Source organism: Ammospiza nelsoni, chromosome 8 (genome assembly GCF_027579445.1).
Source record: "Ammospiza nelsoni isolate bAmmNel1 chromosome 8, bAmmNel1.pri, whole genome shotgun sequence".
Taxonomy (NCBI): Eukaryota; Metazoa; Chordata; class Aves; order Passeriformes; family Passerellidae; genus Ammospiza; species Ammospiza nelsoni.
Window position 1 is genome coordinate 29,442,870 of NC_080640.1, and position 27,151 is coordinate 29,470,020.

A 27,151-nucleotide genomic window follows, 5' to 3' on the forward strand; every position below is an offset into this window, starting at 1 on the left:
ATTGAAGCAGCCAAATTGGCAAAGTATGGAGAACGCTTTGATTAAGGCCCTTGGCCAACTTCAGCAGAGCAGTGTTTTATTGCTCATCCAGGTAGTCCCTGTAAGTAAGTATGGGAAAACTGAACAGAAAGGCAGAAAATAACCTATTTTAATAAACTTTTTTTAAATTACTGGTTTTTAACCTTTCTTTCCAGACCCACTGTGCCATAAAAGTTGTGTCTTGAGAAAGACTAACTTACTTCAGAAAAATAAATTGTTCCGAAATACTTGAGTCACAGTTCTTGTTTTGTATTTTTCTGATATACTAAGAATATTTTTTTCTGTTTTTCCAGGTGAGGATGATGAAGATTCAAACCTTTTAATTCTCAGCTACCCACAGTACTGTCGCTACCGGTCCATGCTAAAGCGCATCCAGGACAAGCCCTCGTCCATACTGACAGACCAGTTCGTGTTAGCCCTTGGAGGAATTGCAGTGACAAGCAAGAACCCCCAAATCTTCTATTGTCGGGATACATTTGATCATCCCACCCTAATAGAAAATGAAAGTATATGTGACGAGTTTGGTAAGTCCCATTACAGCTGTTTTCTTTTTCTCACAAGACATTTTTCTTCTTATAATTATCCACTCATTTCCAAAGGGAAGATGTGATTCCTTTGAAGTGAACCATGAATGCTATTTATGATTGAAATGATCAGTACCAAATATGCTCTTTATTCTCTAAGACTGAAGGCTTTTGGCCACTGGTGATCTCAGTATTACAACTTGAGTTCACAAAGATAATGTTACATGGGTGGAGTGTAGCACAGTGACTGGGTCTGAGTGAAACAATACCTTGCCTGGGTTTGAAGTTCATCTACCTTAACCATTCACTTGTAGCCTGTCTTCCAGAAGCATTACAGTGTGTGTTAGTTTTTTGAAGTCATTGTTGGTGCAGTATGCTAAAAGATGCAGAATAGGAGGGAGTCCTGGCACACCCCATTGCTGTTGCAGAGCACTCATCAGCCATGCTCCCCAGGCACTGTAAGAGTGTCAGCTGTAGCTGATGTGTTCCTGGTCATCTTGGAATGTGGGCTTGTTCAACATGGGCTTTGCCACTGCTAGGGGCTTGATTTTATGAGTGCAGAGATACTTCTGGGAGGTGACCTCTTAATTCAAGAGGCATAGAGAATACTCTGCAGCTCTAAAGGAGTATGCAGCTTCTTACAACTGGGGGAAAGGACTGCAAGATTTGACACCTGATAGCAACCAGATGATTTCACACAGGGTTTTTTTTTGGTGTCAGATCATCCCAAGACAGCAGGTGTGCTTTGAATATGTAGCAGAATGCATGTTGTGTAGACACCCAGTCATGGGTCCAGTGTAGTTTCTTTAGCCCTGTACAGAATTAAGTTTTATGCCCCATATCACCAGATGGATGAGTTCTGTGGCTAATGCTTGCAAAGTCTGCATGGTGCTGAGTACACCTTTACTTGCAAGACCCCCACATCTCTGCAAGGAAGCTCCTGTAGTCTCTTAGAGAAAAAAAGTCTGCTGATGCCCTTAAACATTTAATAATGAGAGTGAGAGGGAATATTTCTGATGGGAGAGTCATCTGCCTGTTTTTCTGAACTGGAACACACTGGCTTTGAGCTTGGTGCCCAGCTCAGGCATTGTTGTAACAGCAGAGAAACCCTGACTCATCTGGTGGCATTGGGGCATTTTGTAAGGTAGTGCTGCTCTGCTGCTCTGCCCCTCCATTCCCAAAAGGCAGAGGAGATCCCTCCAGTTGTCACTGGAGCACATGACTGCTGGGAGTAGTTTTAGTTTTGTGCTGTCAAGATTTTTCAGAATCTGGCCCAAACTGTCAAGTCTGCTCACACTCACACAAAACATTGCAGGTTTTGAATGAACTATGAATAAAAGTGTTGGTTGCTCTTAGGGGATGGGGATGGTGAAAAAAATGAATTAAATGCCCTGGAAGTTTGGTCCAATGACACAATAGTATCATGTTGGTTTTTATAGCTCAAGCTCAGAATATAAAGTTCAGTTGTAATTGACTATCCTTTTTATGTGAGAAAGGTTATTTTAGGCTTGAAGGCATTTGATGAGCCTACCATCTGCTTTCTGTGGAGTATTTTATTCAGGGTCATTCCTTGATTACAGGTTTGTTGAAATAGTTGGATCCATAATGCAAGTGTATCATGGAATATTAGTAATAGATGAATCAAAGAGATGTGGAATGATGCAGAAACTACGCTTAGTGAACCATAGCAAGTGCTTTGTTCAGCCTCTGAAAGCAAACTATGCCATTCTCTTGACCTTTGCAAGGCAATTATCTCATTATCAACCAGAGCCACAGAAATCTTAGCCATAGAAATTAATAATGTGTATTTAAAATTTAGTTTGATTCAATAAGCAGATTTTTTAAAAATTCCTATTTAAAAAAAAAAGAGCCACAAAAAAATCCCCAAAAAAACAGTTTAAAAGTATTTATTATGAAAATAATGATGTAAAACTTGCAAGCCCTGCTGTTTAAAGAAGGAAAAATTGGCCAGTGTGTGGTTTCATATCTGCATTGCGAAATGAATGGTGTCAATTATGCTACCTTTGTTGAAGACAGCAGGCAAAGTACAAGTTTATCCTTTTCTTTGCTGGCAGGACAATAAAATGTACAACGCTTCATTATACAAACAGTTTACATTGATACCATGTAGATTGATGTCACATGGGGAAGGTGATGACTGCTAAGGCTAAACACAGGCAGGGTGGTACAGTAGATAAATAGATTACTCTAAGGCACTGGTATTTATCAGTCAAATCTAAGGGGATACCAGATTACAAAAATGGTGGCTAAAATTCTGAAAAGGTGTCTATAAGGAGACCCAGACACATGTACTTTTAAGGGTTTGTCCCTCTCTTACCTTGCAAATGAAATAAGTGTGCAGAAGGAACAAGATAGGAGTGTGTATTTCACCATTTTTACCTTAAATTCTCCCAGCTCTAAAGCAAATACAAAATTTGGGAAATACATTCTCCTGATGTCTTTATGGGGGAAGCACTGGGGCACTGGTTTCCAGTGTGGATGCCAAGTCTTCTTCAGAAGCATTGCTTTTGAAGCCATTTTTACACATTCTCTGTATGTTGGAGTACTGCAACAGATACAGCATGTCACAAATGAGACAGAGAAACACTTTACAAAGAACCCCCAGCATGTAAGCTATTGTCCTTGTTAGGCAGTTTTAATAGGCCAAAATGTTTTTCCTGAAAATATTCTCTCTACTTTCATTATAACTTTATAACAAAAAAAAAAAAATTTGTTGAGCTCTGACTTGTTCTCATACTCCTTGCCTATTTTTCTCTCTTTTGTAGGGTTTAACAAAAATAAATAAAGTTGAAAATGAGGAAGAAGAATTAAGTTTTGTTGACAATAAATGTTGTTTTGGTGTGGGACTTTTTAAAGCAGATGTTTGTAGCTGCTATCTGTGAGCTCCCCCAGGTATGGCTGGGAGGAAAGCAGCAAGGCTTTGGGCAGTCCTGGGTGCATGTTCTGTGTTTCCATAGAGCCTCTGTGAGCTCAGGCCGTGCTAAACTTCCCCTCCAGCTCCAGCCACAGGTGTTCCCAACACCACTGCCTGTGCTTGCCTCTGCCCTCTGTGCCCGCTGCTGCATGGCATGCACCCAAGTGCTCTGGACAGGAATATTCAGGATCTGTTTTCTTGCATGGTCCTCTTGTAATTCTCCTCTGATTGGTTCCCTGTGCCACAGCATCCCACCTAGGAGGCTGCTGGAGGAGCAGGCTGCTGAGGAAAGGGCTCAGCAGCTGGAAGGCTCAAACATTTGCATGTCTTTCTCTGCAGCCTGCCACAGAAGGACTTGCTCTGGATTTACAGAGGGAAGGCTGCTGTGAGTGGGAAGCTTCCTGCTCCCATTCTTGTTGATATAACCACTGATTAGTTAATCCAACTGCCTTGGAGGGTTCCCCTCCAGAATGCAAATAGGCTCAAGGGCTTGCTTCTGTTCAGAAGGCAGAAGACATAAACCATGCTTGGATATCTTGATAGCCCACGTTCCTGGCTATGACTGCAGTCCAACTGCACACATATCCCTCTCCTGAAATAAGAGCAATTAGAGGTCCTCACCAGTGTGAAGCAGTCCAGGTGGATAATGAAATGAACATGAGCAATGAAAAGGAACATTCATTTCTCTTCAACTCAAGACATTTTTCAAAATCTTTTTCATTTATCAGTCTCTGGGGTTACTGCTACTGAATAACTTCCATAAATGCATATCATTTACTGGCATCTGCTGTGTGGTCATATGTGCTGCAGGAGAGAAGGAATGAAAAAATTAGGTTTCTAATAATTTTCATTACAGACCAAACGGATCTAGCTGGAGGCAAAGCTGCCTGTGAGTGTTCAGGTGTATCTGAAGGTCACTGGGCATAAATCAGTGTGCACTTGTTGCTAGAGCAGTACATGTCCTCTGTGTTTGCTTGTCCAAAATAGGTGACTTCAGTTGCCAGGCTTGTGCCAGCTCCATGGCATGGAGTGGCTTCCAGGGCTCATCAATGAGCCGGGATCTTTCTGTGATCCAGCTGTGGTCTGGGTGATTGTGAGTTTCAGCTCCATCAGCTTCACCAGGTGAAAAATCTCACACAGAACGATTTTTCATGGTACTTTGCTAGATAAATGTTATAAATCCTGTCTGCTAAAGATGAATCCAAAGGCTGTCTTTCACTGTGTGAGGATGGGCTTGCTTTTTCTATAAACAGGAGTGTGAGAGAAAACCTTATTTCTTCTCAATTTTCAAAACCTGTTTGGTAAATTTTAAATCATTCTGGATTATTTTTACAGCATGCTGGGTCCAATATGCCGTTTAACAATATGTTTGGTCCCTGGAGTACTCAAAACACATGTTCAAGCCCAAAAGAAGGTTTTGGGTTTGCATGTAAAACCCAATTTTTAAATGAAACATTTAATACCAAAATGTGAGAGAACTACAACCTACTGTGGTATAAATATAGGGGTTTTTTCTCTGAAAAATTAACCATTTCATTTGGCCATAACACGAGCAATGCAGAGGGAAACTGTTCATTGAAAAAAATCCATGTGCAAAAGGGAATTGCAGGTCCCTCTTATCTCTCCCCATCCCCCAAACCAAACTTAACAATATATTGCTTGCTAGGGGAAAAGTTATCTGCATTAAAATGCAAACCTCAGAACCTTCAGCAGCTCATCTCTCCCTGTAAAACAATGGAGAATGCAGTTTGTCTCACTTCCAGCCCTGGCAGGGAGTGGTTGGGAATGAGGGGTGACTTACCAGTGCTCCCAGCTGCTGGAGTTTCTGAGCCAGCAATTTCAGAAAGACTTACCCTCCCTGTCATTGGCCAGGGAAGCCATGGAAGAGCAGCATTATGAAGAAGAAAGGACTTTTTAGGGATGGGTCATATGCCAGAAAAATTCTGTGGCGTGGCATGGAAGCTGGTCACTCCAGGGTATGGAGTGGTACCGTTGCTCTTGGTATAGCTGAAATTTGGTCTTTGCTCTCAGTGTACATCTTAGTTTACAGAAGTTTGTGACTCGCAGATAAAATCAGTTGTTTGGGGGAAAAACATAACAAAATAAAACCTTGGCAGGGAATGAGTCTTTAAAACAAACAAAAAAAAGGACGGAAGAATGTTTTCAGTCTAAATGAAATACAGTTTTCCTGTTGGTGACTTATTTTATTTGTGTGACTCAAAGTTGGCTTTTCTTTTTAAACTAGCTCCAGTACAAAAATTGTATTTGAGCTGACTGGGTGTTTTTTTAAAGTTTTTCAGCTGATGTAAAGTATCAGCATTATTGCTGTTGTCTGTTTTGGCTACCTGCAGGATAATTTATAGCAGTGAAATTCAGAAAAACCTGAAATTTCTATATAGATGCTTTGGGCTTCTTTGTTTTTATACAGAAGTGATATTAGAGTGGGATTGGTGTTAGTGGTCCTCTGCAAAAACTGGAATGTTTAAAACATTCAGAACAGCAATAGGAGGAGTATGGAGACTTGTTATTAACATGGATACTGGGAGCTCCTTAGATGGAGCTTTACGGTGGCATCTCCAACAGTCTGAAAAATATGCAAATTTTTTCCAAGGTCTTGGGCAGGGTGGCTTAGCTAAATATTTCAAATTTTAGGTCTCTCAAAACAAAAACAGGACATAGCTGGAGGGGAAGTAGTGATTAATGCATAATAGTGCTATATACAATATAGATAAATGTACATTTCCTCTTCCCTTCCACCCCACCTCTGCAAACACAAGCTTTTAGGTTGAGAAAGTGAATCTGGAAATGTTCTGCATTCTGGTCAGATTTCTTTCTTATTTTGTTAATTCAACTGTAGAGCAAGATATTAATGATCCCCAGATGTTGTTTATAATGATTGATTTTTCAGTTGTGAAAAAATATTTGGAGGGGTTTTTTTAAACAATTGATATTTTCTAGTGTGCTCTGCTGCATTTGAATAAAATGTCTGAAGGCAGAGCTGTTTATGTGCCCAACATAATTGCTTCTGTTAAGTGATTTCTTCATTCTTAACATTTTTAGCTCTAATTGCCTTTTCCCCATACAGCTAAAAATAAATATTTGCAAGTTTTGCATTCTGTCACTCATTGAAATGCATAAAATATTTGTATACTCAAAGCAAGAAGGCGCTGATAAGGGGTCACATTCTGCCTTCCTTAGTGGCGTAAATCCAGCATAACTCTATGCACTTCTGAGGCTGTTACTCAAGATTTTCACCAGTTAACCAAAGACAGAATCTCACCCAATGTTAACAGCAAGCTGTTAAGTGAACACAAGTAATATGTGGTAAAGTAAGATAAAATACCTTCCTGTCTGCAAGAACTTCAATGGAAACAAATGCTGTTAGCTTCCACCCCTTTCTGGTTTTTTAGTGCATTTTCACTAGCAACCATAGTTGTAACCAGGATAAATAGTAAGATAGATTTGTTTTCACTACAGAATCAAAATTCCTTGATGGAGAACACTGATTTTATTTGGGTTGTGTGTTCCTGCTGCCCTCAGGAAGGCGGCAGATGCTGAGTGGAAGGGCAGGTACTGCTTGAAAAGCTGCTTCTGCCCATTCCCTCGGTGTCCCAGAACTTCAGTGTATTTTTTAGCTTAGTGACTATGTGACAGTATTCTGGGGTTTACACGTTTTACCAAACAAGAGTTCAGCAGAGAATTAATGTGTAGTTCCAGCAAATGAGGGTTTGCAAGTGAGCTGTTCTTCTGTGCCTGATAAATGTAACCCATAGCGTGTGTTTTGTCATCTCCTACACATGCATCCTCTTTATTAGTGTCCATTCAATAAATGATTGTAGATGTACATTACTAATTCCTTCTTTATAAGATTTCCCCTTGATGGCTGGTTTTACAATTCAGCTATCAAAATCATGTTTTGTGATCATAGCAAAAAGTAAGATGGGCTGTGTTCATTGTGGTTGTGAGCCATGTCCATCATAGTCTGGAGCCATCTCTTTTGCCTCATATGCCTTCATTAGTGCATCCTTGTTTGACTGTTCCCCTGGTTTCTGTGCCTCCCTTGGACCACCAGGCCTGCCCAGACTCTGGAGCTGTGTCTCAGAGTCCCACTGGCACCCAAGCTGTCCCTGAGCTGTTGGGGCTCAGCAGTGGCAGTGAGCAAGGGAAACCTTTATGGCCAGGGAAGGGCCCCCGTTCCCGTACAATGGAAAAGTGGAGTGGTTTGTGTCAGAATATGGTCACATTCTTCTGATTAAACCCACTCAAAAAAGACAACATTGTAATATTTTCCAATGACTGTTTATCATGAATTACGTCAGCCTTAGTTTAAATTGCTATTATTTCTCCTTAATGCTTCTTGGTGCCTGCATAATTTACAGCATTGGCAGCTGTGGGACTATGAAATAACCTTTCACAACCACTATACAATAGTAAAGAACATGAAGTTTTTGTTGTTAATTATTATGGGACTCCTTTAACTTTTTTACAAAGTGACATAAAATATTGTTGAGGTATTTACGGTTAAAGCTACTTTTACGTGGATCTATTTTCTTTCTGGCTAGTTCTTAACTAAAGCAGTCATTTGTGGTTATTATGCCTAGGGAAATATTATGTCAGAACTGGTTTAACAGTATTATTATGTATCCCATGTCATATATTACATGTCAGCACTTGAGGCTGTCTTTCAATAAAAACAAATGCAATTTTAGCTAATGGTCTTTTAGGTATAGACCATTTGTAAACTTACCTGAGTTCATTTGAAGGTATACTAAAAAGCTTTGTTCTCTGAGAGTACACTCGGGTAATTTCATTTTGACTTGAGATGGAATTTCCAAAATATTTATCATTATTTCAATCAGAGGGTGCTGCCTCTAAAAAGCAAATAGTTTCCCAATAGCGAGGTTAATGTACACATTTTAAGGAGCTGTAACTGTTACTCATTACTTTGTTTACTTTTCCCCCCTTTGGAGCTCTCGCTTCCCAGGTTCCCTACTGGTCAGGCTGATAGGAGTATCCCAGGCAACTAAGCCACCTAATGATGATACTTCACTGTGCTGCTTAAATGAATAGCTTATACCTTCTGCATAATCCGTGGGTGAAGGGGGAGAGAAATCAGAGGTTGAAGGTGAGTTTTAGGTTTCCTTGAAGTTGCATTTCAAATTTGGAAAACGCAAACTTAAGCAAAGTAAACTTCGAATTAATGTGTCATTCCCCTTGGTTCCAAATACTATACATATTTTCCAGTACTTACTTATTTAAAGCAATAAATTAAGCATATAGGGTGTGCCAGAAAGTTTACACAAAGAATGAAAACACATAAATGACTCATGAGAACTCTCTCTGTGGTTCTTTTTTTTGTTGTTGTTGTTGTTCTTAATGTGTAATTATTTAATTACTGGTAGGCAAATTAAAGGAAAAGAAAAAATCATTATTTCTCTCTCTGTCCTCCCCCAAATCTATGCTTGAGCACCATCAAAATGATCAAAGCCTCTATTTGTCTCTAGTTGCATTTTCCTCCATGGGATTGCTGGTTTTGGTGACTCTATTGTAAGGAACTGAAACGGCTGGACAAAAAAATTCCGTTTCTGTCCCCCTTTAAATGCTTGGACTAAGGAAGTAAAGATGCAAACATGAAACTGGAAAAGCAAGCAAAGAGCGGGGTGAAGATTTTGTGTGTTGCTAAAGTGAAATTTAATAAGGGGAACATAAAACGGAGCTAAACTTGCCATGGATGCCATGAGATTTTTTAATATTAGGCAGCATGCTTGATTTCCCTGGAAGTGAGTGAGCATTCTGAATTTAGAGTTGTTTGGCAGGGGGAGGGGGTGTTTCGTTCTCTTTTTCAATCAAAGGCATTTCACAAGCCGATTGCATGTGAAAGGGGAATCTATCATTATGTAAGAATGTAACAAACTTTTCCCTTTAATGAATGAATATTAGGTATTTCAGGAGCCCATAAAAGATGGTAAAAGAGAGAGACAGAGCTGACGTCTGAGAGATTTTAATAAAGATTGAAGTTAGTAGTGAAAAGGTCAAAGTGCCATTTGTTGAGCCCCTGCTTCTGGCATGGTTTCAAAGCTCGCAGTGCTGACTGGGGGGCTGTGATGTGTGTTAATGAACAGTTGTGGCACTTAACTGAGATCATGGGTTGGTCACATGAATATATATAAAAGATATGAGTGAACATTTTCCCCCTTTTTGCAGCAGTTTGGCTTTTGGAAGGACTAAACAATTAAAAGAAATGTTTGAAGTGCTTGAACACCACATTAAATCCCCTAGTCTGTAAGGAAAATGAGCTATGAATAAAAGAATACTGCTCTAGTTAAATATAGTTATTCAGAATTGTTTTTAGCCACAGATGTTATGCCATTTTAGAAACTTAGACTAAATAATGTCAGATCTTGTTTGCTTTTTTAGTATGTTATTCATTTATTGGGAAATTCAAAATTTAAAACAGCTGGGAAGGGGTTTGGTGTTCACTAAGTAATTTTTAAAATGTGTACATTGCAGACTTACTCTTACAGGGCTGTTTAGAAATGACTGAATTGTATATTATAGTTATAAAGTTCTGTAAACATGCTCTACCATGTGGATGACAGGGAAACATGAAATGGGAAAATGAGATCATTTTGGAGCCAAATTTTGTGTATTACAGACTTGATAAAACAGCAAATGGCTTTCTCAATTTAAATAATTTGTAACTTTCCAGGAACATTCGTGGATGTTATGAACAGTAGGTCTAAAATAGCAGCAGAAAATAATGTTCGTTCTCCTTTAATTCTCCCTTTGATGTTTATGTCAAAACGAAGGAGTTAATTTATCTAAGAGTTTCACTGCATGAGTTGGACTGTACAAAACCAATCATGTAGAAATAATAGACTACCATTGGAAGTGCTGTACTATTGCAGTTTTAATAGCTCTTCAGTTCTGCTCAACAATTAGTCCATACATTTTATAGCTGTGTATTTAAGAAACTGGCACACTCAGCAAAATCATAGTAATTGGGAGATGATGCAATGTGGAGAGAAATCAGAGTAAGAAAATGAATTGAAAAATAATGTTTTGTTCAGGTTTGGGTTTGTTTTCTTTTAAAATTTTAAACACTGCAGTTGTAATTGATGGTGGGTGAGACTTCTGCAGAATGTAAATTCCACGTGGCTGGGATTTTGTGAATTTGCTTTTAAATCAAATTGCAAAAGAGGCAAAATAGGTCATTAAAATTCTTCCTATAGTTTTCTCTCTCTGAAATCAAGGGAGGGCATTGAGGGGGATCCAGAGTAGGGCTTTTTCTCTCTATTGACAATAGTGCTGTTTAAGTTCTCATTATCTGTCAGCATCTTTGTAAACCTGATCAAACGGATCACGGGCAATTAGTTTATCATTTACACAAATAGCTTAAGAGACCTCAGCAATCACTTTTTGCATGTGTCCATAGCCAGTGGATGCTGGTAGCTTCTTCCTAGGACCTTGTTTTTATATATGTCCTGAAAGTGAAGGCAAAGTTTAATAAAAGAAGTAGTGTGGATTTTTTGTGTAGGTTTATCATTGGCAATTATGACTTTTTAGTGAATTTTTTTAGTTGATATATTGTCCATGATGGGCCAAAGGTGAGTTAAGTGCTGATAGTTTACATTTCAGCTGAAGTTTATTCCTTGGTATTAGATACAGGTGTATCTTGGTCTTCTAGTGATCTGGCAGCATTTCCATATGCTTCAGGGCTGTCGTGTTGGTCTTAATGGTATAAATTATTTGGGGTAATGATAGATAACCAATTGACTGGAATAAGAGAGCAGATCTGCTTCTTGGATTAGTAAGCAGGGAATAGAGAGAAAAAATAGAGAGGTGTTACTGCTCCTGCCTCTAATGCTAGAGGAAATCAGTATCAACCCCCTAAGAGCTAACATTTTTGGTTAGTCAGTCAAATGATGATAGCTTGCTGCAAAAAGAGTGGTACAATTTCATGGAATAACTGCACTACTAATACTCAAATGTATTATTCTGAACTATGGGCTTGTAGAGGAACATGGAAGTGCAGGAAGTGTTTTGGAAGAAATGTTTGTCCCTACTTTTACCTTTGTACCTGATTCTGATTCCTTTGCATATTCAAATACTGGACAGGGTTAAGGAAGGGCCCAAAAAGCAGTTCATGGGACAGAAGACTTGCCTCTAAGTGAAAGACTAAAGAATGTTGCTCCAGTTAGTGCACAGAGGAGAAGACTAAGAAGGGGCCCAATCATTCTGTCAGTACTTCATGAGAGACCTGTGGCAGTAGAGGTCTCTGTAATTTGGCAGACATAGCAAGACCCCATGCTTCAAAGTGGAAGCAGATAAATTAATGATGAAACGAAGGCGCAATTACGTAGCAGCGAGGGGTAATTAACCATGGTAACAACTTAGCTAGGAGTAGCATAGATTCTTTTTTACTTGAATCCTTTAAATCAAGACTGCTTTGTAAAAGACAGGATCCTTACTCAAAGAAGAGATACTGTAGTCCAGTACTCTTCATCCAGTAGTCATTCAGCTGTATAGGCAGTATCTGCAGAAGGTAAACAAGGTGCTAGTATCCTCCTAATTCCTTCTGGCCTCAAAAACTGTAACTTTATTAATAAATGTGGTTTATAGCATCCAGACCTGTAAAGGCTAGACTGTGCTGGATCTTGTGTCCATTATACAATAAAACAAACCTTCAAAAAATTTGCTTGTGCTCTTAATTAAACAAGGCAGAGCTTTGTGTCTGTTCTGTGGACAGGAGAATGAGGAGCAGGGTTATGGAGGAAATGTGGTGTGTTAAGAGCTAAACATCAGTCTCTTCAGTGATCCACTCAGGGGGCTGTTAATAGCCTACATCATCTTTGTTCTCCTTCCCTGGCTCCATCCACCATGAGCAGCTGAGTGCCTCAGAGCACCGATCAGGCAGTGTGCTCCTCTGCTCTGGTTTCTGGGGCCTGATCAATCCATGGCCTGTTCTCTTTTCAGAAGATCAGCTCAGGGAGAATTTTAGGTCACTTTTAGTAACTTCTGCAAAGGGCTGTCTCCTCAGGTGAAGAATGGAAAACGTAACTCAGTAGCGTGTCATTTAAATGTGTGGCAACACACTGCAAGGTCATCTGAGTATCTACTTCATGAGTCTTCCCCGATGGGTCTTTCACAACCACCTCTGGTCACCTTAACTTCACAATAGCTTTAAAAAGATGTTAATTAAAAAGAAGGTGTTAGAAACAAATGGATAGTAGAAGAGAATGAATTTATTTGAAATTAGCAGTTTCAGGTCAGAGAAGGGGTAAGAGAATATGTGAAAACGCTAATGGTGATCATGCTGCTCGCGTAAGTGACATTCACAGACACTGCTGCTGCTTCAACAGAGAGGTGTGGTGCGATCTTCCAGCTCTGTCATCACCCTCCTGTCTTTCCCTCTGGATTTGCAACTGTAGTGGAAGTTGAGCTTCCAGTGTAAAACAGCTGTTTGCTGTGGGGTGGCATGTTTACTTTAAGTAGGTGTTGATGATTTTACTTCTCACTTCCCTGATTAAATAAGTCCCTTCACCTTCAAGTCTTACAAAGCTCGGCTGAACTGTGATGAGCTAAGCCTGTGTCCCATTACGAGCTTTCACAGAGGTAGAGCACAATTTTGCAAAATGGAAAAGGTTGTTCCCAGGGTCTTGAGCAGCTCTTAGCTCAGAATACCATGTTTAAAATTAGCAATATAGTTGCCCTCATTCTTTTATAGCATCCCGATTTTGCAATGAACCATAATCGTTGTACTCATTTGCCAAAAAAGATGGTTCTTCAGGGGGTTTTTGGTGCTGGTTGTTTCGAAAGGCAGCCTGTAATTAAGATGAATATGTGTACGTTGTGAATGTTTAGTTATGGTAGAGATGGTTTTTTTATAAAACAACCCCCCCTAAAAATTACCTAGCTGCAAATCCTCGCAGTTGCTTAGTTTAGAAGTTTAAGTCAATTTATGGAAGTCTGTGTTTACTGTCTTTAGAGCTTGATCATGACATTGGAATGTATTTTGGAAAAAAAGACCCTATAAAATGAAATCCACATTTATGGGTAAGAAGCACAGAGCACTTAGGATCAGCAGTGAGACTGCAGCATCTCTTTGAAGTGTAGCAAAGAGGAGTATTTGCTGGTGCCATGTTTGGTTTAGAAGGTACTGAATTGATACACTCCCTACCTTCCAACACTGTAACAGCAGCTGGACCCAACACAATTAATTTCATGAAAATGTGGACTGTGATATCCCAATGACAGCAGTCAGAAGATAAAATAGATCTGAAGCACTTAATTTAAAATAATACTTTATAATAAAGCCAGGTCTGCTGAGATGCTGCTTTTGTGCTGCGCTGCATGTGAGTAATCTGAGTGACTCATCTGGCCTCTGACATACTGAAACCTTCAACATTCCCAGCCACGAGTGTTGCCTTTCATAAAAGAAATATCCTATTTTTGGTATGGCAATGTCCTCAGTTTTAAAGAATTTTCCTCTTTTAAAGTGCTCATACAATTAATGCCTCATGCATGTATTCAACAATAGTTGCCTAGCAACCATCAGAAATATTCGGGAGAGCAAAGGCAGCCAAGATGAATGAGCAGTAACATCAGCTCCCTTTTCAGGTGAGCTGGAGAAGGCATCAGGGCTGTCCTGGCTGGGTCTAAGCGTGCAGAGCCATGAAAATCAGACAGTCCCAAAGTAGCAAACACAAGCTCCAATTGGCACGTCAGTCAAAGGCAGAGATGAGGTAGGTGGGTCATGCAGCCAGAGCAGGAGTAGGAGGCTGCAGTTGGATGGACTTCTGCAGTTTCAGAAGCTTCAACCAAAGCGAGATAGCAATGGTTAAATAGGTTACAGGAAGTCAACAAACACTCCTTAGTGGCTGAAGAGAGTTTTGCCGCCTTGTCTTGCATTCCTGCAGCTAGAGAATGCATGAGGTTCCTGCTTCCTTTGGTAGGAACATTTGGCCATGGGTCTGAGCTCCAGGCAAGCCCCTTGGTTGGCTCCACCCCTTCATTGCCCCTGGTTGCCACTTGTTGCTGCATTTTAATTCTTGCATAACTTTTACCTCACACAAAATTGTCTCATTCTACTGAGTCAAGTCCTTCATGCCTTTTTTAGCCCTTGAAGATGCCATTTAAATGAAATGGAAATCTTTTCCACAGTAACAGCCCACAGCTGCTATATGTCTGTTTGGATTTTGGTCTTTTTTTTTGCCCTTTTTTTCTTTTTTTTCTCTTTTTTTCATCAGAAAGGTTGAAATTAAGTGCTTGGTCTAGGATTGGAAGATTGGTTTTTATCATGGGTTGACATATTCTCAGGGCCAACGCTGTCACAGCTGGTGCTAGTGTGGCCATGTCCTGTACCCATCCCTTTCTCTGGATGAGTTTTGGTGCTGTTCCACAGTGGTTGTCCCATTGCAGCTCAGGGACCTCAGCGCTCACTGTTCAAGCACAGGGCTTTGAGCCCACATTCAGCAGAATGCACTGTCTTGTCAAAACCATTTGAGATGAGAGTTTTAATCTGTATAAGTATTTCCAGTTGTTTTCTTTTCATTAGACACGTTAAAATTAAAAAGCCTGTTAGTGTTGCTCAGAACATTTTTGACTGCCTGCCTGATTTGAGGAAAGTTATGAAATTCTGATATTTTCCTGTTGGATACGAAAACCTGATTTATGATCATCTCTACTTCAAAGGTAAAGGTTAAGAACAAGATTAGGATCTCCATTCCACTCATGGAAATCCACAGGAGTCAATTACTTTGAATTGACAGTGCTGTGATTTAGATCAGAATCTGGCATTAAAGCTTTTGGGGGTTTGCTCTTATACCCATCGGCTTCAGTGCCACTTGAGTGCCAACTCTGCTTTTGGTATGTGGTGGTGGTATTTGCATGTGGAAGTGCCTCAGGGGCCCCACATAAAACATTGCTTCACTAGCTTTAATGGGATTTTTTTAGATTAGATGTTAAAATGTTGAAATCAAAATATGTAGAGGGTGGTCAGGAAGTATCAGACACACAATGATAATCAGAATGTGATTTTTGAGTTAGGATATCTCATGACTTAGCTGAAAAGCTCATTTATCTTGGAGCTCTGAGGCTTTCACTCTTTCTGATTATAACAGGCATTTTATTTCTGGCCTTGATAGTTGATGAGATATCAAACTTAAAATATGCCATGATCCTATAGTCTGGTAGTGCTTTCTGGCACTGGTCAGTCACTAAATATAGCCAGTTTTGAACCGCTGTGATAAACCTGGAAGTAATGTTGAGCAGAAAATTCTCAGACAATTCCACAGACAAATGTGGAATATGAAATTACTTTTCTGGATTGGATCTCATTTGTAGTGTGTATGTTTTTATGTCCTGTGTCTCTCATCCCCAAGTTTTCCAACTGCTGTCCTATGAATGTTTTGTGGTACAGCTAAATCTTAACTAAGGCATCTCAGTGGTTCATGTTGGTTCATGCTAAAGCAAAAAATAACGTGGTTTTTAAACCCCAGCTATTTCATGCATTCCTTTTGGCTTTGTAAACCATTTTGCTTTGTTTTTGCAAAAATAAAGTGTATTTTAAAAAACCCGTGCATTTCCAAAAATCACTGATTGTCTTCCAGTGAGCATAGTCCAGAAACATGCAGATTCTTGCATTGTATTATGGGATATAATACAATGCAAGAATGAGTGGTATTCATCTGTCATGCATAATATGGAGGTGATAGGGGAGGAAAGGAACCTATTAAAAAGGATTTTTTTGTTTGTTTGGGGTTTTAAAATTATGTGTTTGCATACATTTGTTTCCTTTTCCTTTAATTTCTCCTTTCTTTTTCATTGTTGTTGTTTGGGGGGGTTTTTTGTTTGTTTTGGCTAGGGTTTTTTTTTAATTTTAAACTTCTACCAGGCTATGTTTAATTTCAAGATGGTGTCTTTGCTAGAAACATAATCAAATGTAATGTCTTCCACAACCTCTTCATATGCATGACTGCATAAAGCTTGTATAACAGTTTATTATTATAAAATTAGTATAGAATAGCACAGAGCAAACGGGGCCCCTGGCCAGATGAACTAGACAATGAATAGTTATATAAGGTTTAGAGGCACATGTATTAGAACACAAGCGCCCTGTATTTTCTTCTCAATTGTCTGCTGTTTGTTAATGTTTCCCTTTCAGTGTGATTGCATCTCAATTTAATAGCACTTGCCATTTCAGGGTTTACTGTGCCAGCGCTTGCATAGTTACATCCCCTCTGTGCTGCAAAGCCTGCATGTATATTAAAGCTGAACTAGGCATGGTTGGCTAATGGGTACTTCAAGAGATATACACTTATAGAATTAAGTGATGTATGTAATTGTTAATTTTGTGTTAACAAGTTTGAAAAATGTGTTTCACCAATAATTGTAATGCACCATTCTGTGCAAAGTGTGACATTTTAATTCTTGTTGAACAGTTCCCTACCTCTGCTCTGTGTTTTCATGGCAGGGTATTATTTTGCAATCAAGATAAAAGCATTATTTATTAAAGTTCTAAAATATTACATTACTGGAAGTTATAAGCTACAGATCAATCTTCTCTTTCATAAAAGCATTTCATTGATTTTATTTTTTTAATTGGCCTTTGAATTTTAACTTAAGTTCCATATTATGGATCGCATATGATTCCAGAAGCAGAGAAATGTTTAGTGGAGACTTGATGCTGTTTTAAAGGCAGCAGTGTACCTGTCACAGAGCTGTGGGAAAGGCTTGCATTTGGCTTACACAGCTTTGGGACTGTCAGATCCCAGCCTGCTGCATTTTTTGGCACAGGGAGCCCATTGACTTGGGCTGTGGGAAACCTACATTCAGCACTATCGGTCCTTGTGTCTTTCTTTGCGCCTCCAAAGGAATTTCTGTTAGAGACTTCACTTGGGACTCAATTAACAACTCCTTCGTGCTTTCAGTGAGCCTTTCCATGGTGAGAGGGTGCTCCACAGAGTCTGGCTGCAATAGCCCAGGTGTCTCTTGGTGACACTTTCACCTGCCTTGGGAGAGCTGGATTTAGCTGCTTTCTGTATGTAATCCAAACAGTCCAGAAGTGCACATCTCCCTAGTACCTATTGCTTCAGTCCTCCTATTCTTCAGTTCCTCACCTTTGCACCCCCTGCCACATGGTCCCATCCCATCCTGCTTCCCTTTGCCACACCAGGGCTGTTTCTCCCTTGCCAGCCCTTGGTGGTTCATTCATGTCACTGCACATGTGAGACCCAGCCCTGCAGTGGGTGTATTTATTCTTCCAAGCCTAGTAGCCTAACTATGAAGCTGCACAAAGCAAAGCTCACATTTTTCTTCCAGTTAGCAGACATTTACTTCATTTGGCCCTTCTGTGTCGTCTCATCAGTGTAGTGTGACCTTGTGCAGACTCACTCAACAGTGAGGAAAGGCGGTTGAGAAGGGGAGACCATCGCCGTCCTCCATGGAGCTCAGGAGTGGCTGTGTCTAGGATTTGACTTCCCAGTGAAGCCAGTTTTTCTTACTTGCCAGTAAGATAAGGAAAGGGCAGGGTGGGATGAGCATAATAGGCTCAAAACACAATAAAAATAGCAAAGGAAACAAACAGTTTGTGCCTAATTTGAAACCAACGGATCTCCATGGTGATTGCAACAAATCCGCTACGTTTGACTGTTTAGTGAAGACAAAAGGTTAGAAATAGGAGTTCAGCAGCTGTGCTGGACTGTTTGAATGAACATAGGAGTAGGAGTGTTAAAACCTTCCCAATGACTGAGTGGCTGTGTGAAGGTGCTAAGGGGAATTCTGGGAATAACTTCATTGAAAATCCAGAGGATGCAAGTGTCTTCCTTCATAATGCATCTTCAGAAAAATCAGCTTCTACAAATTTCCTGGAATTTCTGCTTTCAACAGTGCTGTTGTGTGGAAAAGAGTCCATAGCTCTGTGGCTTCAGGCAAAAATAATGTGTAGAAAACCTTCAGAAGGCAGGCAGTAAGCTTGAAACCTTAGATAAATAATAGGAGTAATACACTTGCCATAGTGAATAATAGGACTATATCCCATCCAAAACTCTTGTTTAGCATTGTCCAAGGTAAATCTTTATGTGAACTAGAAACCAGAGATAAAATTTCAGTCCTAATTTACAGATGCTTGAGACAGAGGAAGAAAGGATTGCATTAGTCCTCACCAAAGAAAAAATTCTGTTTGTGGTAGTCTGAAATACTGCCGTGGGATGAGTCAGAAAGTTTTTGTTGTTCACATCTTCAGAGTTCAGGGCTGCTGAGTTTTGGCATGCAGACTGGGCAGATAGCATTTGCAAATCAACACGTCCTTTTGCTGAGGCCATTGGCACAGGAAGCTTCCTATTTACAGTTGGTATGTTTGAGTTTCTGAAGTTTTTTTACATTTGAATTTTGGAGGGGAGAAGATGCTTCTGTAGTATTTAATTGTAATGAAAAGATCTCCAGAGACAGCTGATGAAGACATTCTAAGTGTATGTTACACTGCATCAAGATTTAGAGTTTCTTGAATAAATATTGACCAATTTGACCTTTGCTTTTCCTCAGTCAATATTTATCTCCTGGGACAATGAATCTTCATATTCACCTTAGCTGAAGTCCAAGTCTTACTTAATAGTGTACTTGGAAATCCAGAAGAGGTGATGATTTGTCTTAGTGCTATTTTTATCTGTTTAAAATCAGATATGTAGGTTTGGCCACCCATGTCACTTTGTCAGATTTCCTAAACAAAGTAGCTTCAGGTCATGGCTGATGGGGAGGCTTCTAGGAAAAACTTAAATCCAAGATATTTCAGAGAGCAAGAGACCTGTCTGCAGTGGATTTCCAAAGGGGGCAGTGGATTTCCAGGGGTCCCACTCTGTCCCTGAGAGACAGGTCTAGGGGCAGGTGATCCCTAACATGGGATCATAAATACCCCATTTATTATTTTAGTGGCAGTTCCAGTGTTTTTGGGCTCTGGCATAAGTTGAAGCTGAGACACAACCTTCCTCTGAAAAGTGGGGGTGCTGCAGCAGCACAATGGCTGGAACCAGTGGGTCAGGGTTCCTGCACAGGTCCTGCCACCTCCTTGCACAGTGTCACCTCTTCAGTGTCCCACAGCATCGCTGGCTGCTGTTGGAAAAAACCTCCTCTAACCAATTGGGGCAACACTTTGGGGTGGAAAGTGAAATTACTGTGCTTGTGAGCTATGCTGTGAAAGTGAGAGCAAGAGAAATGGAAAGTGCTGTTCAGGCAGTAGAGAAAGGCGGAGCCTTACAAATATCTGCTTATGCAAATCTAATCATTTGTCTTCTGAAATGTTCATTTTGCCTTTTCCCTGATTATATTTTCTGAATTGCCATATGTACTTCTTGTGGTATTTCAGTCTTGTCAAATTAAGGAGAGAAGGCCTTATAATTAACTTAGGATATATACCATATAAAATAATGTTTGTCATTTTTACTGTCTAATCAGTCAATAATATCACAGGTGGCCTGTAAGTTAAAAAAAAAAAGTCTAAACTGTTTTTGTAACCTTATAACTATCAAAGGTATTTGTTTGGGGAGAAGGCATTGAGAAAGAAGAGAATTTTAAAATTGCACAATTACAGTTAAAAAAACAGAGCAAGCAACGTCATGTGTTTCTGAAGAGCACACTGTTTAATTTTATAGTAACAGTATTTTAAGAATGCTGACAGTACACAGGAAGGCAGTGAATAATTCTTGTTGCAAAACCCTGATGGTTTGCTGTTTTCAAAATGTTAAGACTTAGTCAGCCCTGGATTCCTCTAAGGAAGAAGAGGACAGTTGGGGGGGAAAAAAAAAAAAAGCCAGTAGTAATGTATCAAAGCAGCATTCAAATAAAATAGAGGTTTGGCATCCTTACTTAGAATAGACTGGAAAATGCATTTGTTTTCATGTACCTTTTTTTTTCGTGATGTGCCTGATTGACTTGTTTTAATACCGGTGTTATTTACATTTCAGGGATGGGCCTCTATTATGCAGGAAATTGTCCAAACCCCTCAGCTATATTTTAAATTGAAATTATTTATTTTATGAAGTGATTGTGCAGACTTAATTTAGTAATCTATTATTAAATCTATAGTTTCAGGCTGTATAAAGTCTTTATATAGCATGAAAATGGGCACATATGAAGATCTAGGCTATATATACACCTGGTTCTGTATATTAAATCTTTGACATATGTTGTCCATTTTCAGAAACAAATAAACTGCTGCTTTTGAAAACTCAGCTTCTCTTCCATATTAGGGAATTCTGCAGACTCCCTATGTTCCTTAGCTTCAGTATAATGCTAAATCAGTTTGTACATGAGTCTATTTTTAGCTATGAATGAACTTTATGGAGTGCAGCACACAGAGCGATTTCAGAGATTCTCACTCATAAAACCCGTGTGTCATGCGCCTCAGTTACAGCTGTAAACATTATGCAAGCTCTGGGCTTCCTGGGCCGGAGCCCTGAAATTTCCAGGGGGGAAAAAGCATCCCCCTCTCGCCCTTTTGTGCAAAATATTAGGCAAATAGTAAATCTGCCGTCGTGAGATGAGGTTAAATTGTGTGACCTTGGCTGTGGCGGGCAGGCTGCCTGGCGTGGCAGCAGGGGGACGCTAGAGGGCAACTGAGAGTTTTCTTTAAACCAGCCGAGCTGGAGATGGTTTTTATATCAACTGTTTAAACTCGGTGAGGATTTATTTTCCTGTCTGCAGATTTCACATCAGTAACCTCGGAGTTTCCATTGACAGCAGATAATAATCCAAGTGAAGTTCTTGTGGGGGAAATGCAGCGGGAGCGGGTCCGCAGCCTGCTCTTGCCCAAATAAGGCTTTTTTTGCAGACCCCATGTGTTAGATAATGATCAACTGACAGTCGGTCATGAGTTAATAATGCTGGATGCTGAAATATGCATACCATGTGGTATACAACAGTTCTGCGGGGAGAGACAAACACAGCTATAATTAGACATCTGAAACACAAGGAAGTGTGTAAATTGTTTAATAGTCTGCCACTTAATTCACTCGGATAATTTCCTAAGAACCAGTATTGACTACGGAAGAATATTGCACAACTGACTGCATATTTAGTTTAAACCCTGCCCTGCTCCAATAAATTTATGAATACAGCTCAGTTTTATTTGGATTTTTCTGAGTGCTAGAGATTTGCTGAGGCCAAAATGAAGAGATGGGTTCTGTTTTGTTTGTGTTGATGTTTGGGATGATTACACCAAGTCTATGGGGTTTGCACTCATTTAAACTGGCCACATGATCTTACAATCAGGACTTTAAAACCATCATTTTTGGGGTGTTTTGGGACTTGTACAGATTCTCTAGCTGCCTATACACAACCTGACAAAATTGCCAGAGCTCCACTTCTGTGTTTTGTGGGTGAAAAAGTGCAGATTCCTTCCTGTGCTCAGCAGTGCTGGGCAGCATCCCCTCTGCATCTCAGCAATAACACCCCATGTCACCCAGATCTCCCAGGGTGCCAAGGCTTTGATCCCAAGCTCTCTGCAGAAGTGGAATTGCCTCTGAACCCTTTGCTGACTCTGTGCACTGTGGTAGGGGTGACTGGCAAGCCAAGTGCTGCAAGTGAAGTTGGTGATGACCCAGAGATGTGAATGAGCACAGGGCTTAGGCTGTGGCTGCTGCTCCTGCCTCCACCTAATGCCTTGTGTAGTTGTTGTGGTGGCAGCTGAATGTAGGCATCAAAGGGGAGAGCTTACTCTGTAGTTTCTGCTTGTCACTTTACTAATATCTTCATGCAGGTTGATTATGCCTAACAAATTTTGATTACTTTGCAGTACAGTGATCAAGTGCAAAGGAAAAAAAAAAAAGGAAAGGAAATTATAATATTCTTACACACAAAAAAAGAATCTTATATAATCAGTTACAAATCAGAAATGCAAGAGATTATTTAAATAATATATTTGTCACTTTCACATTGTGCACAACTTGATGATCATTGTTTCCTACCTGGCGTTGTTATTCCCAAAAGCAAGGTCTTGGAAACTGTCCATTTTATCCTTCTGGCATGAATTTCTGCCTGCTTATATTCGTGCACAATGTCCATCAGTCAATTAGCCCATCTCATCCATCTCTCTGCGTGGATACGACTGGTTACGTTCCTGTTGTATTTCTGAGGTATGTAGGTCATGTCTCCATTGGGTACTGCTGACTCTGCTAGACAGCAATTACACAAACGCTGCCTTTTACTGGAGAGAAAAAGAAACGTTGTGAGGAAAACTGCCCTAAGATTTGCCTTCTATTTTCTCCAGCCCTCTAATGGAAGGTCTGCCCTGAGTGTTCTGATGAGTTTCGATCAGACAGGCTGACTTACATGGCTTTGCTGCGCGTTTTCACTTCTTGTTGCCATGTTTGCATTGCCTTTGTCTTGGCTATTACATAATCTGTTAGGACCTGCTCATTTGCTTGCTCACTTTCTTTGCTTGCCTTTTTTAAAATTTTTTTTTAAATTATTATTATTGTTTTGTGAAGTCAGGCCTACACTTCCTGAGTGTTGCTCTGACCCTCCAACAGAAACTGAAACCCCTGTCTGCTGGGTGCAGCCTCCCGGGAGGTGACCTTTGGGGATGGAGGGCCTTGGGGCTGGAGATTGACTGAGGATTTCTGAGGGAAAGGGAGATTTTGTGAACCCATGTCTGATCCTGTGATGCTGCCCAAGCACAGGGTGTTTTGTGATGAGATAGGAAGATTTCTTTGTTCAGGGCTTGAATGCTTCATTTCCATTAGTGAAAGAGAGCGCTATGCTGGCTTGGTTGTGTTCTGTGCTGAACACAGGCTCAAAGTTGTGGCTAGCCCCAGTTAGGTCATCAGATGTCCTTGCATGCTCCAGGTCTTTACGAGTTGGGCATGAACTTTGCTGAATCAAGTCTGCAGCTCTTCATGTTCCTTGTCCTGCATTGCTCAGTACTTCACCGTGTTTGATCCTATATTCATGCAATTTCTCACCAGAAGAACCACTGAGTCATCTAATCTGGTATGAACCCCAAGTAGTGGCTCATCAGCCAAAATTGCTGGCAAACTCTTTCATCCAGTTCACCACCTTTTTTCTAAAGGAGAAGGGAAACAGCTGTTTGAGCAAGGAGCAGAGCCAGACAGCTGGACGCCTGGTGGTGCAGCCAGCCGGGCTGCTGCAGCCGCCCGCAGCGGCCAGGCTCTCCTGGCAGCAGCCTGACAGAGGGACACCCAGCCCCAGTCTGATACCTCAACCCTCCAGACCCTCAAATTCATCTCTTGCTTCCTGCACTGTGCACACCAGCTTGTGTCTGGCGCAGGCTTTTCCCAAAGGCCTTGAGAAAGCTGGTTATACACATGCCTCCATATTCTGGCACTGGATCAGGTATGGGGACTGCAGTGCCTGGGCATGCCTGGTTATGCCTCCTCACTCCTGTGTGCCAACTTTTTCTCACCTTTGAGGAGCTCCTGTTACCTGGTAAAGTGACTGCTCTGTCATTTTTGCTCAAACCCACCACAGTTTGAGTTTTTCCGACCTCCCTGAAGGCACTTATTCCGTTGGCCACAGCATCTTCCTATCAGTGTATGTTGAATTTCCAGCGGGGAGTGGCCTATGAACAGTCACCCTTGGCTGGATCAATAGGACCTGTAATCCCTGTTTGCAGGTTTCATGCTGGAGCTGTATTGAGGAGCATTGTGTTTTCCTGGTCTGTTTTCCTTCTGATTACTCATTTGTATGAGTCAGTCTTAGGACTGTGCCAGTCCTCATGTCAGTGTGAATGTAACTGTCAGAGGCTTTATATTTATTTCACTGATTAAAATTTGTAATACTTACAAGGTTAGGAACAGCCCCTGTGGAATCCCACCAGAAATCTTTTCATTTGGTAGAAATTCCCCACTGATGCCTACATTTAGCCAGTTCTTAATCCATTCAATATACGCTTGAATAAAATTATGTAGTGCTGGTTTTTAATCAAAGTATTATCTAATATTAAATCAGCTGTCTTACTGAATGCAGGTAAGTTCCAAGTGTGCAGCTAGTTTCTCTAACCAAGCTTATAGTTTCAAAGTGTAAAATAAGGTACTTTGTTTGTTTTTCTTTTCTGTTGTTTTAAGATCTGGTTTCTGTAAAACCTAGTCAATTGACTGGCTTTAATTATATTCTTTTGCAAGCATATCATCTGGCTTCTTTGCAAGTATGGAACAAATATTTACCAAACACCTCTGCCTCTTTTTGAATCATTAGTAATAGTCCTGTCATCTGTAGCCAGTAATAGGCCTACACCGAATTTTTTTGTTACTATTATTTTAATTTCCTCTAAGGTCTACTTGAATGTCATGTATTTGTCAAGCATAGATTTTTCTCTGAAGTCTTCAGCTTTCCATTTCAATTTACTGCACTTCATAATTTCCAGCACATATATAGATTTTGTCCAGGAAAAAAAAAACCCACAACTTTTTTCCATTTTTTAAAATCCACATTAGTCAGCAGGACATATAGAAGTCCAGATCAAGGAAAAGTCTTAATATCCAACCATGCTGAAATAAAGAAAAAGAGACTCCAAGCCTCATCCTGAACTTTATCTCCATCTTCCATGGAAAAAAGAACCATTAATTTTTTGGCAAAATTCACCAACCTGATGTCTGCAGTGCCTCTAAATTTTCAGTTTAAAGCAATGCTAGTCTGAACCGTAATTCATGAAAAATACTAGCATTTTGCTTCCTTCAGAGATTGTCTGGTCAGGAGGGGGGTCAAAACAACAGTCTGCAGCAAGTCATATGTCTCCACATTAATCCACACAAGAAAGTGTCTGTTTCACTTATTTCCAAATGGGGAATGTTTTCTTTAGAGAGGTAGCAAATTGATTTTCCCCACATGTAGCATGGGATATCTCATTTCCAAAACAAAACTTTCAGAAATGGCTACACAAGTCCACTCTTTCTCCATGTGGGTTAGAGTGCAGCATGAATCCTGAATGTTTCCTGTAAGGTTGTTCACTGCTGTTCTCTAGAGTTTCCAGGTCAGGCCTGGCATGTTCAGTTGTAAAGAAAGGAATAAACAAGTGTTTTCATTTGGAAAAAGCCTAGTAAAAATAATTTTGATATTTGGGTTGTTTCATGTCAGCTTGAGCAAGCATGAGGGGTGTCTGTGTGTGCACAGAGAGGCTGTGTGACCTCCACAGCTTGGTGAGGGCTTGAGTTGTTGGTAGGTGCTCACCATTGACTTCCATAGGTGTGCTTAGGATGCTGTTGAGACCTTCCCCAAATTGAATTGATAGTGATGTTTCCTAAACACAGGTCTGGGGTTTTTTTAGTGCAGACTGATACTTTGCTTTCTTTTCCAGGCACTTTAATTTCTACCCTTTCGATGCAATATTAGGTTACTTACAGCTTGCTGCTTCTCTTCATCAGCTCAGCATGCCTGGGCAATAAATGCCCCAAGCCCTCATTTTTGGATCATGTTTCCTGGAGGCAAAAGCTTTTAAATAAACTTTCAGGGGTGAAAGGAAAATAAATTAAATGTGAAGGCCTGAAGTCAAATGCAGAAAAGGGAATGAGGGCATGGAGATAAAATAAGGAGATGATGGTGACAGAGAAATCAAGGAAGCAGCTGGGACTCCACAAAATATGCAAGATTAACTAAGCTTTGAACAGTTTTTGAGACCATGCTTAAATACAGCAATATGCTTTTCTCAACTTCCAGATATTGCAGAATGCCTGAAGCCCCCTAGAGGGGTAAGTGTTAAAGCCATTAAACCTGTTAACTTTCTATTCATTACGTTTTAAAAGGTGCAACATGTAACCATGTTTTTCAGCCAAGGGCTGATTTTTGCCAGGCTGCATTAGGGATGTCCTCAGCAACCAGCTGTTTGCCACCTGCTAACAGGCATGGTCAGTTCATGGATTTTTTGGAGATCTGGGGCCATTCTTCTCACCTTGACTTTGATGGCCAGGCACCTCCATATGCCACCTCCAGCTTCTATTTGGCACCTGACTCATGAATAGCTCTGGGATCTGACACATGCTGCCATTTCCACCTGCCTCAGAAGGGAGATCTCCTAATCTGTTCTGTATGTACTGATGGTTTTGCAGCTTAGAGCCAAGGATTCTGGTATCACAGCTTTTGTGCAGAAGACATGTGAAGGACTGGCACAGTGCTGGAGGATTCTGTGAGGGGGCACTGTGCAAGGTGTCCTTCAGGGAAGAATGGCTGTGGATGCATTTGGCAGCTGTGCTGCTACTGCCTTGTGTCTCTTCTGAATCCAGCACCACTGTTCATCCCTGTTCATTCACTTCTTGCAACTTCCACTGCTCCACCTAAATCTTGGTTTGTGATTACCTCCCTCTGGTACACTCCCAGCTCTGCATTTAGAGCTCACCTGACTCTGTGAGCCCACCCTAAATGTAGACCCAGATCTTCTGCTGGCCCTTCCTTGTCAATGGCCATGGAGATTTTTAGAAGCTCAGTTGTTTTTTTTTTAAGTGATTTTTGCAGTTGGCAAACATGCTGTTGTTCTTCCTTCATCTTTTCACAAAACATAGTCACAGAAAACAGCAGGCAGCCAGAAGAATCTGGTTGGCAGTGTAAGCTGTAAGTCTATTAGCAAAATATGGCAATGGCCTTCTTTTCCTTTTTTTTTTTTTCTTTTTTTCTCCTACTTTTGAAGTGTGTCTGAGAACCTGGAGTATCA

At 40.4% G+C, this 27,151-nt stretch overlaps 1 protein-coding gene across 2 annotated transcripts in view; it reads left to right on the plus strand.

Moving 5' to 3' along the window:
- ARID5B (AT-rich interaction domain 5B) overlaps positions 1–27,151 on the plus strand; it is a 113,290-nt gene that overhangs the window by 46,851 nt on the left and 39,288 nt on the right. For both annotated transcript variants that reach the window (XM_059477343.1, XM_059477342.1), the window contains one exon: positions 333–563. In XM_059477343.1, the coding sequence (XP_059333326.1) occupies positions 333–563 (231 nt within the window). The remainder of the gene's footprint in view (positions 1–332; positions 564–27,151) is intronic.